This window comes from Anolis sagrei, chromosome 5 (genome assembly GCF_037176765.1).
Source record: "Anolis sagrei isolate rAnoSag1 chromosome 5, rAnoSag1.mat, whole genome shotgun sequence".
NCBI classification, from domain to species: Eukaryota; Metazoa; Chordata; class Lepidosauria; order Squamata; family Dactyloidae; genus Anolis; species Anolis sagrei.
Window position 1 is genome coordinate 20,166,696 of NC_090025.1, and position 13,357 is coordinate 20,180,052.

Sequence of the window (13,357 nt, forward strand, 5' to 3'; positions counted from 1 at the left end):
TTGCTGACTTCTCACATAAATGAATTCAAGAGTGTGTCCATTAATGTTACCATTATCCTAGTATGCCATATAACATTGAAACTCATAGTATTCCTTTCTGTTCTAATGCTGTTTTGAGTTTGCAGGTCTCCAAAAATATACATCAACTTGACTGATTCTCTTGCTAGGATTAGGGATGCTTCCAAATTACTGGCTATGACTGTTTAAAATAAAAAGGCATTGTACTTACTTGAGAAATGTACTATTATCTACACAGTAAGAACTAGTCAAATTGTTCCTCGGGCCACAGAAATCAAGACCAGTAAATTCATTAATCTGGAGTGCCTTTAAAAGTAAGGAATATATTCACTGAGTTAAAAAAGGCATATATGCACCAAATATAATAACTAGGCAACATAATAACCTGACTAATAATCTAGTTCTATGTGGAATGGCATTTTTTATTTATAAAGACAAATTTAAACCCCATGATAGAGCAGAACAGAAAAGCTTCTCTCCCCATTCCTGCCTAGTATTTAATTTTGAAAAATCCACAGTATCACTGCTAATTATTTCATTAACGTAATATGTAGTTATGCCCTCAGTGAGCTTACATTAGTTGTTGAAATTCAGTTTCACTAAAACAGAAGGGGAATTGTTTCTTTTTTAACTAGTGTGGGATACAGGATGATCCCTGTGGCATTTTGTTCTTACTTCAGTCTTTTGCAAAACAGCTTTACATAATGACTTATCATTCAGTTAACATTCTGCAGCTAACATTGTGCCAATGCAGGATTATTTGTTGGACTACAGTTCCCATCATTCCCAGGCAAGATGGGCATTAATCATGCTTGCTGGGGTTACACGACTTGTCATCCAACACATCTTAAAGATTGCAATCAGGCTTGGAAAAGCTGTTTTGAAGAACACCAAGGACAATAAAAAATACTCTCAATACTTATTGCGTTTTTCCTCTTTTAAAACCCATCTTGCTATGAATATGCTTTGTTTAAAAACTGTGTCTATCAGCAGGAGAATGGAGAAGCAGAAGGATAGGCAAGGAGTTACTCAGTATACAAATGCTCAGTGATCCATGTTGCATTCCTACCCAGTTCCTAAAAGGTTTTGCTTTTTAAAAGCAACTAATAGCCCTAGATGTGTCAATTCTACAGGATTATATTTGATTGACTGGCCAAGCATCAATGTGAAATTATGGGACCAATAAAGTAAGGCTTGAGCTAGTCTGATGAGTAGTTTCAGTTCACTATTCCATTATCAATAGAAGTGATGCTTTCTGAATAACATTTTGTAGCCTACTGTACAAGATAGCATTGTACTTACTGTCATGCCATATCGAGGAATGCTGAAATACTGGAGCCAAGAAAGCCAAGGCAGGATGCTGGTGAGGTTTACCAACAACCCAGAGAAAATCTGGAGATAAAACCATAATTGAGTATGTTAAAGTATATATAGTATTATCATTGTATTAAACCAGAATCCCTCTCTCCATCTAAAAATGTGTTTGTGTTTAATTCAAAATGCTGATCTGTCTCATAAGGCAAATAGAGTCAGTTAGCTGTACATCTTAGCAGCAAACAGATAAATATTAGTTTATTTATTTACAGTATTTATATTCCTCCCTTCTTACCCTAAAGGGGACTCAAAGCGGGTCACAGAACACATATATGGCAAACATTCAATGCCGGTTATACAATGACAAAACAGACACCATAGAGAGAGGTATATACAGGCGTTCCCATCTTTCGGCATCTTGGAGGCTGTGCTCAGTTCCAGCCACAGGGGGGTGGGGTTGCTCCATCTTCCCTGCTGAAAAGCTTTTTTGTTTGTAAACTTTCTCCTTTTTGATACAATTGCCATGTCTAAATACCTCTCAGCTTTTAATGCGGTCCTTATTTATCTACTCACATTGCTGATTTTGATCAGCTAGGTGGGTGGGGAGCTGAGCTGAAGGTCAGGAACTCACCCTGACCCAGCTTTGAACTGTCAACCTTCTGGATCTCCTTTGTAGTGGCTATAGTCCCTCCATAAATGGGGCCTCAACTGTAAAGACCTCTAGTCTATGTAGGACCAACAGATTATATGATCAGAGAGTGACATAACTCAGTTTTCCAGTTCTTTAAAGTGACAAATGTCATGAACCTTTCAATTTTCCAAGCCTACTGGAATGGCCAGAAAAAATACTCACAATCATGAAAACAAAGGCAATGGTCATGAGCAGATTAGCCACAGACACCACACTTTGCCCGGCGGCAATAGCAAGTGCCATGGAAGTAGCAGTGTAGGAGACCATCATCATGGTAAACATCATTATAAAGAAGGCTGATGCCGTTGGTTTAAAACCTGTGTGGACACAAAAAAAGAAGAGTGTTAATCTTTGCCTTTTCTTTGTCAAATAGTAGACCACATCTGTTAGTGTCAACTTACCTACTTCCCATTGATTCAGTGAGCTTCTCTATATGGATCTAGCAACTGAATTCAGTCCATTAAAACACCCTTTATTTTCATTTAGATGCTTTTTTATTTTTCCATAAGTCCTGCTTTCAAAAGTCTGAAGGAACGGGAACCAGCCCTCGGCTTTAAAAGTTTGAAAACTTCTGGAACACGGCTATATAGCCGGGAAAACTCACAGCAACTCAGACATTCCAGCCATGAAAGCCTTTGACAACACATTGAGATTGAAATTGATTACCATTGTTATTTTAGAGCAAGGATCCTCAAACTTTTTAAGTCAAGGGCTAGTTCACGATTCCTCAGAATGTTGGGGGTTGGAGGGGAGGGCTGACTATGGTTTGAAAAATGTATCTTATTTGTTTTGCAAAAAAAAAAAACAACAATGAAAACACAATATAATATTACAAATGAAGAACAATTTTAACCAACCTAAACTTACCAGTATTTCAGTGGGAGGTATGGGCCTACTTCTGTCTGATGAGATAGTCAAGTTAATTAGGACTGTTTGTTGTTAGATGTGTCTTCAAGTCATTTCAAACTTAGGACAATCCTAAGTCTAAAGTTTAGGGTAGAAGGCAAGTAAATAGCCTTGGAGGGCTGGCATCCAGCCCACTGGCCTGGGTTTGGAGACCCCTGTTTTAGAGGGAAAGCTCAAAAACTTTCTAAGAACTTTGTGTCTTTGAGATCAGATTTGCAAATCAAGCCCATGGTTATCTCCGGCAACCAAGCTCATTTGCAAAATGCAGATATAAGGATCAGATGTCTTACCACTTCAGGGAACACTGCTTTTAAATGCAGAGCTAATCCTGGCATCTGACTCTACTTTACTCAGATTTCACCTTCTTTTGATATCACGTATACCAGCAGCAAACTCAGTGCTCAGAGAGTGGATCTTTATAAAGCCACAACTATACCATCCATGCTCAAGAAGTAGGCTTCAAAGGTTTTCCCTGGTATTAAGTCTAGTCGTGTCCCACTCTGGGGAGGAGGGAATGCTCATCTCCATTTCTAAGCCAAAGAGCCAGTGTTGTCCATAGACGCTTCTAAGATCATGTGGCCGGCATGACTGTATGGAACACCGTTACCTTACTACAGAACCAGTCCCTATTGATCTACTCACATTTGCATGTATTCGAACTGCTAGGTTGGCAGAAGCTGTGGCTAACAGCGGGAGCTCACCCAATTCCCCAGATTCAAACCACCAACTTTTCAGTCAGCAAGTTCAGCAGTTTAGCGGTTTAACCCACTACATCACCAGGGGAGGGGGCAGGATTGGAATAGCATCAAATAAAGTATAAAAACTTTAGAGAGAAAAGTCCTCAAGGAAGGGAGAACCATCCACTGAGACCATTCAACAGGCCACAGAATCGCTATTGGTTGGTTTCCACATCTACAGATTAAGCACCAAAGATTCAACCATTCATGTCTTGGAAATAATTTGTTTAAAAAATCCAGAAAGTAAATCTTGATTTTGCAATTTTATATAAAGGACAGGATCTTACATCACCAATATATATAATGGTACTTGAGAATCCAGATTTCAGTATCCACATTGGGTCCTGGAACCAAACCCCAGTGGATTACTGAGGGCCTATTGCATTGTATCAGAAGGCATAACTGACTACTTAAAAACCTGCATTTCAGTCCACCCCACTGCAATATTGTATTGCAGGTTAACCCTGAAATCGTCTACTGTACAGCTTCGAGAACAATATATTAATATAAATTAGTGTTACTTACCTATCATGAAGTAAACAATGCATGTGAAAATGATGCTTGGTAAAGTTCTCATGGGTATTAAATCAGCCATTAGTTTTGAAAAGAAATATGCAGAAATTCTGTAGTATCCACTGATATATTCGTGACTAAAATACAATGACAAAAATAAAATCAGTTAGTTAAAAAACGTCACCCAGAAGCAGTCAAAGAAACAGACATTGTGTGCACTCCTTTCAACTGTTTGTGAGAGCTTTTGTCTGGAAAAGTGAGGGTCAATGGTCTTTAACATGTATTGTATGTTGTTTTTATGCTTTTTATACTGAATATTGTTGATTGTTTGTAGAGCTGTAAACCGCGTTGAGTCGCCAATTTTGGCTGAGAAACGGCGGTATACAAGTGCAGTAATAAATAAATAAATAAATAAATAATAAATAACAGAGACGCTTCTGCTCTCTCCTGAACTGCAATTCCCAGGTCCACTGGCAGAAACTATAGCAGTTAATCAGTCACAGAAATAGCATGGTTGTCATATAAAGGAGACCACTGATAGGACATGTATTTTGTCACAAAATTAGTGTTATATTGTTTTTTGCTGTTCATAACAAACTATCCATACTTTAAAAATTACTTCTGCATAACTATAGTTCCTTTCTGAATCCCATCATTTTGTTTCCTCTTTGTCCCACTGAGGACCTTTCCAGACAGGTCCTATATCCCAGGATCTGATCCCAGATTTTCTGTTTATCCCACATTATCTAGCAGTGGAGACTCATATAATCCAGTTTAAAGCAGAAAACCTGGGATCTGATCCCAGGATATTGGGCCTGTCTGGAAGGACCCTGAGCAAAGGCGTTTAATAAGTGGTTCAAATTTCAAATGACTAATTACAAGAGTTTAAGTTTGCAGCTCCACCCAAAAGTCACATTTGATAAGATAGCAAGAAAAGCTTTGTTTGTGATCACAAAGTATATTTCTAGTATTAGAGTCTCAATAGGCTCCTCTCAAGCAGTGATGCTGACAGCCAGCATGACCTACTCAGTGGTGGTGTACTTACATAAATATTTTCTTCTCCACGATAAACAGTTCAATGGCAGAGATGCTGCTGAAGCACTGGTTAGTGGTCAAAAAGAACATGGCACCAACTCTGTGGAAAAAATACAGATCATCTCCATAAAAATCAATAAAGGAAAATCAGACTTTAGGGGGGGAAATCGTTTGAAAGAAGCCACTATTATCTCTGTCTTCATACGCTTCTTAACATTTCCCTGATTTGAGCAACTTGAGAAACTGCAAGTCGCTTTTGGTCTGAGAGAATTGGCTGTCTGCAAGGATATTGCCCATGGGACACACTAATGTTTTGATGTTTTACCATCCTTGTGGGAGACAATGGGAGTTCATCCAAACTCTACCTGGATTCGAACCTCCGACCTGTCGGTCTTCAGTCCTGCCAGCACAAGGATTTCACCCAATGCACCACCGGAGGCTCCTGAATGTCCTCACAGGATCCTCTCTACCACTCGACCCTCTTTTTAGTCCATTTCCAGCTGATGACTGCACCAATGGTGTAACCCAATATATGCCACCTTCTGATTACTTTTCTCCCAAGACTCTAAACCAGAGCTTTCCAAACTATGTGTCATGATACATTACTGTGTCTGCTGCAATGTGTAGATGTGTCACATGAACATAACGCAAAACCTTTGAGTCTCTGTGAAGTAAGCAATAAAGAGTAAAGACAAAGATCCACCCAGAGGAAAAATATTCTTACTATACATCAAGGGAACCTCTGAATGTGTTGGGAAGCTGATGAAGAAACACAACCTACAAACTATCTACAGGTCCATCAAGTAAATCCAACAAATGATACATTCACCAAAGGACAACAGGTATCCTCTCACCTATGCAGGAATTTACTGTATAACATTTTTTTTTGTCGTGTCAAGAGCAACTTGAGAAACTGCAAGTTGCTTCTGGGGTGAGAGAATTGGCCATCTGCAAGGACATTGCCCAGGGGACGCCCGGATGATTTGATGTTTTTATCATCCTTGAGGGAGGCTTCTGTCATGTCCCCGCATGAGGAGCTGGAGCTGATAGAGGGAGCTCATCTGCCTCTCCCCGAATTTGAACCTGCGACCTGTTGGTCTTCAGTCCTGCCAGCACAGGGGTTTTACCCACTGCGCCATCGGGGGCTCCATACTGTATACCATGCAGCTGCGGACAAATCTACATAGGGACCACCAAAAGGAGCAGCGCTGCCCAAATACGAATCAAGGAACATGAAAGGCACTGCAGACTAATTCAACCAGAGAAGTCAGCCATAGCAGAGTACTTGATGAACCAGCCTGGACACAGCATAGTACTTGAGAACACAGAAATGCTGGACCACTCTAACAACTACCATGTCAGACTACACAGAGAAGCCACTGAAATCCACAATAATGTGGACAATTTCAATAGAAAGGAGGAAACCATGAAAGTGAACAAAATCTGGCTACCAGTATTTTAAAAAACTATAAAATCAGGACAGTAAATCAGGAGCAACACTCAAAAAACAGGGGAATTCCAGACAAGAATCAATCAGGGCCAGCAAATACCTCCAAACATAGAATCCACCTAGGCAGCAACCAGACAGGCTATGAAGCTACAAGGTCATTAAATGCTAATCAAGTTGGCCAACAGCAACATTCATACTTGCCTGAAGCAGACAAGAGTTCTTTCTCTCACTCTGGGCATTATTCCACAGAGATATAAACCTCACTCGCCTAGTTTCCAACAGATCTCACAATCTCTGAGGATGCCTGCCATAAATGTGGGCAAAACGTCAAGAGAGAATGCTTCTGGAACATGGTCATACAGCCCAGAAAACTCACAACAACCCGATAATTCATGCATTTTAAATATATATTTATGGACAATTTTCAAAAATTTCATATGTTTCTGTATGTTTAATTACAACAACTTATGCATGTGGGCGTATCTCTTATAAGGGATTGGTTTAATCTTCCATTTGCTAGTAAAATTGGATTACTGTGTTGCAAAATGATTCATGCCTAAAAAGTGTCACCAACAGGAAATGCTTGGAAAGCTCTGCTCTAGGTTCTCAGTGGGAATGAGCGCAGGTTTGCATAAGGCAATAGAAAAGGCAAGAATAATAAAAGCAAAACCTGTAGAAATCTAGAAATTTAAGTGAGTAACTGGAGCAAAAAATGGCAAAGAAATTGAAGTGCAAAGTGGTTGGAGTAAGGACAGAATCCTGTAACATGCTGTATTTTTGAGTCCTTAATATTTTGTAAGAGGGAGCTGTAACACTGGCTGCCTCACAACGTAATGAAAAACATAACATTCATTTTATCATCCAACAGCCTAAAAACTACTCACCTGTTCTGCATACCACTAGAGTTATATTTGGCATCAAAGAATATGGCACCTACGACCAGCCCCAGGAAAATGGTGACACACAGCTGAAACATAAAGTGACATTGATTTACATGCAGTATTGGTGCAGACTTCACTAGATGTCAACTACAGAACTGTAGACAAATATAACTGTAAAATAACATAGAAGGGTTATTATAGGGCATATTTATTATGCCATCCCATAAAATCACAGAGGTCGAGACTAAGCCTCGAGGAGGAAGAGAAGGATAAATGGTGAGAGGAAAGAGTGGAGAATAGAGTAGATTGACTAGAATAGCCTGAAACTCACACTGAGCATTTATGGGACTTGTTGTTGTTGTTTGCCTTCAAGTTGTTTAAATTCCATCATTGGTGGAGTTCAGAATGCTCTATGATTAACTATAAATCCCAGCAACTACAACTCCTAAATGATAAAATCAATCCCCCCCAACCCCACCAGTATTCAAATTTGGGTGTATCAGATATTTGTGCCAAGTTTGGTCCAGTAAATGAAAATACATCCTGCACATAAAATATTGACATTAGGATTCGTAACAGTAGCAAAATGACAGGTATGAAATAGCAACAAAAATAATTTTATGGGGATTATTTGGGGGTTGGGGGCAATTTTGTCATTTAGGAGTTGTAGTTACTGGGATTTATAGTTAACCTGCAATCAAAGAGCATTCTGAACTCCACCAAATATGGAATTGATCTAAACTTGGCACACAGAACTCCCATGACCAACAGAAAATACTGGAAGAGTTTGGTGGGCTTTGATCTTGTGTTTTGGAATTGTAGTTCACCAATGGGGTAAAGGCTTTTTTAAATGTTGGACTTGATTCTGGAGGTAGTAGAGTAAGCATTTGAACTCCATTTTAGGCAGAAAAAAGTAATTAAACTTCACATCAAAAACGTAAGCAGAGATCATTAAAATTTTCAGCTTAGATGGTAGTATCAGGCATTTTCGTTCATGTAAAAAAGAAAAAAGAAAAAAGAAGAAGCAGAACTTGAACCTTAGCACCGAAGAGCCCTCCAACCATGGTACCGTAGTGCTAAGTACCTGCCGAAAAGACCAAATGTCAAGGATAATCCAACCGCTAAGCCAATTGTGGTGGAAAACAAGGATCATAGCAAGGCCAATTTGAGAAGCTTAGCCCAGGAGGCTCAGCAGACTCTGGAGCATTTGAAGACTGCATTTCAAATCCATTCCTAATGAGGATATAGAGATCAAACAGGATGGGGAAGGCATGATGGGCTGAGTGTGGGAGTCAGGACTCTTAACCCTGGAAGATTAGAAGGCTCCAAAAAGGGCATAATTCTTGTCACAAGGTCAAGCTTTTACAAAGCAATTAAGAAGGATCTCCATAATATCAACATACACACAAAATCAAAGGCTGAGGCTCAGGGATTCAGAGCAGATTTTGGTCCTGTCGAAAGCAAAGCTTTAAGAAGAAAACAAATAGAGCTAATGATGTCTTTAATAAAGCCTCAGTCAGAAGGACCAACCAGGCCCAGGGCTCTGCTGAACTATATCCACCAATTGTTCTCATTTGGCAGGGACAGACCAAATGAATCTTCTGCTGTCCCACTTTTTCAGCTGCTTTTAAAAGATTCGAGTTTCCTCCTTTCCTTTTCTTTGTCTTGCATATTCCAAATTATGATGATAAACAGTGAAATCAGAATTAATGATAGGAATGATAGTGTGATGGCATGCCCGGTCCTTTGGGAAAAACTATAGTGTCTGGCTTTACTCGGGGGCTATCGGTATACCTTCTGTTAAGATTAAGACCCTTAACAGACAAAGGCACTTTAGGCAAGGTGAAAAGATAATCAAAATGAGTTTACTGAAAACAAGATGAATAAAGGGTTAACTCCACCTGGGACAGTTCTAAGATAGCTTAAAACAATACATTACAAAAGGAGATTTTGCTGGTTTCAGTCATCTTTCTGGAGTTTTTGAAAGTCTCCTGCCTCTGGTGCAAAGCGATGGTTTACTAGCTGGTGCTCATAAGCTGTCTCAATCTTCTTCCTTGTGAAGTTTAAACTGGTCAAAAGCTTCTGTTGTCTCTGGAACTGCTGGTATATATGAATACTGGCTGAATGCAGGTGCTAAGGATGCCTGTTTTGGATGGCTTGGGTCTTGGATTACCAGACAATGCCCAAGCCTCTGGTCACTGTAGCTCTGCTACAGAAAAGGGGAGGAGTCTAGCAAGAGAGCACTGTACAGGCAAATGGAATAAACCAATTAAGGCTGGCCTCTAGGCAGTTTTTATGCTCCACCCAAAAGCTAATACAAAAAAAAGGTACACTATTGGGAAAACCTATAAACAGGGGGAACTAAAGCAGAGGAGAGGAAAAGCCAGAGCCAAGACTTCACAGATAGGAGTTGCAGTGGCACAAAGGCTTAAACCACTGAGCTGCAGGACTTGTTGACCCAAAGGTCAGAGGTTCGAATCCGTAGAGCGGGGCGAGATCTCATCATTAGCCCCAGCTTCCGCAAATGTGAGTAGATCAATAAGTACCACTCAGGCGGGAAGGTAACAGCACTCCCCATGCAATAATGCCAGCCGCATGACCTAAGAGATGTCTACAGACAACGCCAGCTCTTCAGCTTAGAAATTGAGATGATCACCACTCCCCAGACACGACTAGACTTAATGTCAAGGGGAAATCTTTACCTATGTTATATGAACATGCCCATTATATTTATGCAGCTCCCAAGAAAACCCTGTGATAGAGTTGCCTTAGGATCACCATTTATTTGAAGACACACAACAAGAACAACCAATCCCTAAAGGAAAAAATTGAGAATGAATATGGTTCCCTAAGGTTTTGGGACAAACATTGATGTCATCTGGACTTTGAATATGCAGTGCATACTTCTCTCTTCCACAAAAGAATCCATTTGGAAAAATCCAAACCTAAAGTCAGTTTTTTCATAACCAAACTGGGGGTAATGAGAGAAATGGGTCAACATATATAGAATACAACAGAGCAGGGATGGATGGCTTACATTTATTTCTTGTAGGAACCGACACTACCAGCTTTGTAAGTAAGTGTAAATGAGTATATATGTTGAAATAAAATGATAAATATCCTATAGAACACATTTAAATGACTACGATTACCTGTGCTATAGAAGCTTGCGGGTTGCCTAGCAAATTTTTGAAAGTCCGTTTTGAGACCCATTTGAGCTGGTGGCAGAAAGATGTGATATAGGTGATCTGTCGGAATATGGGCTCTCTTTTGCTTGTTGGGAAAGATAACTTTTCCAGCTCAGCTTTTGTTTCTTGATAGTAGTGTGAGCTGGCATACGTCTCTGCTAATTGATCTGCCAATGACTTATCACGATCTAGATGCTCATCGATGTTATCTGTAAAGTAAAGGGACAGGAGGACATTTGCTGTGTTTACTCAGATCCTCTGGATCAGTAGGAGTCACACTCAAGAGCTCTGTTCCTCTTTTCTGGTTTGATTTTCTTATGTCTGAATGGAAGAAGCAACCACCAAAATATTTTACCCTAAATCATATTAACAAACATTGTGGGTAACGGTCAATACTATGTAAAAACCAACATAGAGTTGCTAGTTTGAGAAAGCTATGAATAGGATGGGCTGTATATTAGAATCCAGCAGGACCAAATGTTTATTTAGAGATGAAAAGAGGGTCCTAATTTGAAAAGGGGGATAACATTAAAGCACAGTGAAATAAGAACAACAGCAGGTTAAACCACCAGCTGCAGTAAATCTTGTCAGTCAAAAGGCTGCAAGTTTGAAGCCTGGGTCACGGTTGTTGTAGGTTGTAAATGGAAATAAACAGAAGCTTTACCACTGTTTCTGAACCAAAATATACCCTGCAATATAATAATGTGTCACTCAGATTTGTGTAACACGTAACAGTAACTTTACTTCAGTTCAAAAGGTCAAACAAAGCAACAATATGTACAGCAGTTTCTGAATTCTTACAGAGAACAGAGGGAATAAACAGTCCTTTTTAAACAGTCCCTAAAATATGCTTCATGCCTTAGACATTATCAGGCTTCAGAGAGTTGGCAGCCATTTCCTTCCTGGCTGTTTCCAGTTAGCGCTCTCTTCACCCTCTGAGATGAAAATGGCAGCTAAAACCGTTTCTCTCAGCAGCAAGCTAGAGACAGTAGCCAATCAGAATTCTGGCTCCTGGCATGCTCAGCCAATCAGCTGCCGAGACATACCTTCCCAGTCAACCCATTAGACCATGGTGCCTTTTTACAAATCCCCACAAGGGTGAGCTCCTGGCCTTTAGCCCAGCTTTGAAAGCAAAATGTGAGTAGATAAATAGGTACCGTTTAAAAAGCAGGGAAGTATTCTGAGGCACCCATAAAGAATGCCAGCAATTTGATCAAAAAGGGGGAAGTTACAAACAAAGCTCTTTTGCAGGGAGATGGAGCAACAGCATCTGCCCATGTCCAAAACTGAGCCCAAAGCATTCAAGATAATAATAATAATAATAATAATAATAATAATAACACTTTATTTATATTCCGCCCTTCTCACACCAAAGGGGACTCAGGGTGGATCACAGTACACATACACGACAAACAATACACAGACAATACACAGACAGACAGAACAGAAGGAAGTACCATGGAAGGTTGGGCTCGAGTCCAAGGGGTGCTATTGCTCTTTCCTCTATGACAAAGAGCCGTCAGGACTTCTTCCTTCCTTTTGGTCACCCAGCATTTTCTGATCTTCTTTCTTTATGGCGTCGTAAAACACCTCCCCCAGTATTTAGCGGTATCTAATTTCTCTAATCACAGCTAAAGCTGTTTTCGAATTGCTTAGGTAAACAATGAGCTAGGCTGATAGTTGGCAGCTCATGCCAACCCAGGGCTTCAAACTTGCAACCTTTTGGTTGATAGATCTTATAATTGCTGATGATTTACCAGCTGTGCTAAACCTCCGGCCCAAAGATGCCGATGTTTGGAAAAAGCTGATATATATATATACTTCTATCTATGTATAATCATCTGTCTTGCTTGTGTATAAAAAAAGCACTGAATGTTTGCTGCATATGTATGTTTTGTGATCCGCCCTGAGTCCCCTTCCAGGTGAGAAGGGCGGAATATAAATACTGTAAATAAATGAACAAAAATATCACCAAAAAGTGATTAAATAAAAATATCAAAAAAGGCAATTAAAAGCCAAAAATAAAGAATAAAAAAGACGTGAAACATAAATAAAGGTGCTGATATCCATTGATATCCAGGAATATTGAGCATAGATAAATAATAAAATAGCTTCCAGTACTAATAAGGTTCTTGTTCTTCTAAAACCAAACTTCATTTTGCATATTACCTATATCAATTTCCTCGGTCTTGTTCGAAGTCACCGCTGTCGAGTCTCCATTAATGACATCCAGAAAGAAATCAGTGGGATTGTTGTATGGTTCACATTCGTAACCTACAAAGAAATAAGAAATAAAAGGACCTCAAGTTATATGGCAGTCAGTGCATCATCTTTGGCAAATCACTTGGGATAAACATCTTGAGATAAAAGCATCTCTTAATAGTAGCCAGATTCCAAATGAACAGTAGAGGTTGGGTCAAATAGAACTCTTCCAGGTTCATGGATTGGCCATATGGAACATCAACATCAAAAAGCAGGGACACAGACACTCATTCTTGGACAGTGTTACATCATTGGCGGTTCAAATCCGGGGAGCAGGGTGAGCTCCTGCTGTTAGACCCAGCTTCCACCAACTAGCAGTTCAAAAACATACAAATGTAAGTAGATCAATAGGTACCGCTTTT

At 39.7% G+C, this 13,357-nt stretch overlaps 1 protein-coding gene across 1 annotated transcript in view; it reads right to left on the bottom strand.

Moving 5' to 3' along the window:
- The window catches only part of LOC132777013 (broad substrate specificity ATP-binding cassette transporter ABCG2-like), a 40,204-nt gene that overhangs the window by 4,419 nt on the left and 22,428 nt on the right, over window positions 1–13,357 (bottom strand). The window contains exons 8-15 of the mRNA XM_060779257.2: window positions 12,903–13,007; window positions 10,698–10,942; window positions 7,549–7,631; window positions 5,225–5,314; window positions 4,192–4,316; window positions 2,186–2,340; window positions 1,321–1,410; window positions 230–324 (exon numbers count right to left, since the gene is read on the bottom strand). Coding sequence (XP_060635240.2) covers window positions 230–324; window positions 1,321–1,410; window positions 2,186–2,340; window positions 4,192–4,316; window positions 5,225–5,314; window positions 7,549–7,631; window positions 10,698–10,942; window positions 12,903–13,007 — 988 coding nt within the window. The remainder of the gene's footprint in view (window positions 1–229; window positions 325–1,320; window positions 1,411–2,185; window positions 2,341–4,191; window positions 4,317–5,224; window positions 5,315–7,548; window positions 7,632–10,697; window positions 10,943–12,902; window positions 13,008–13,357) is intronic.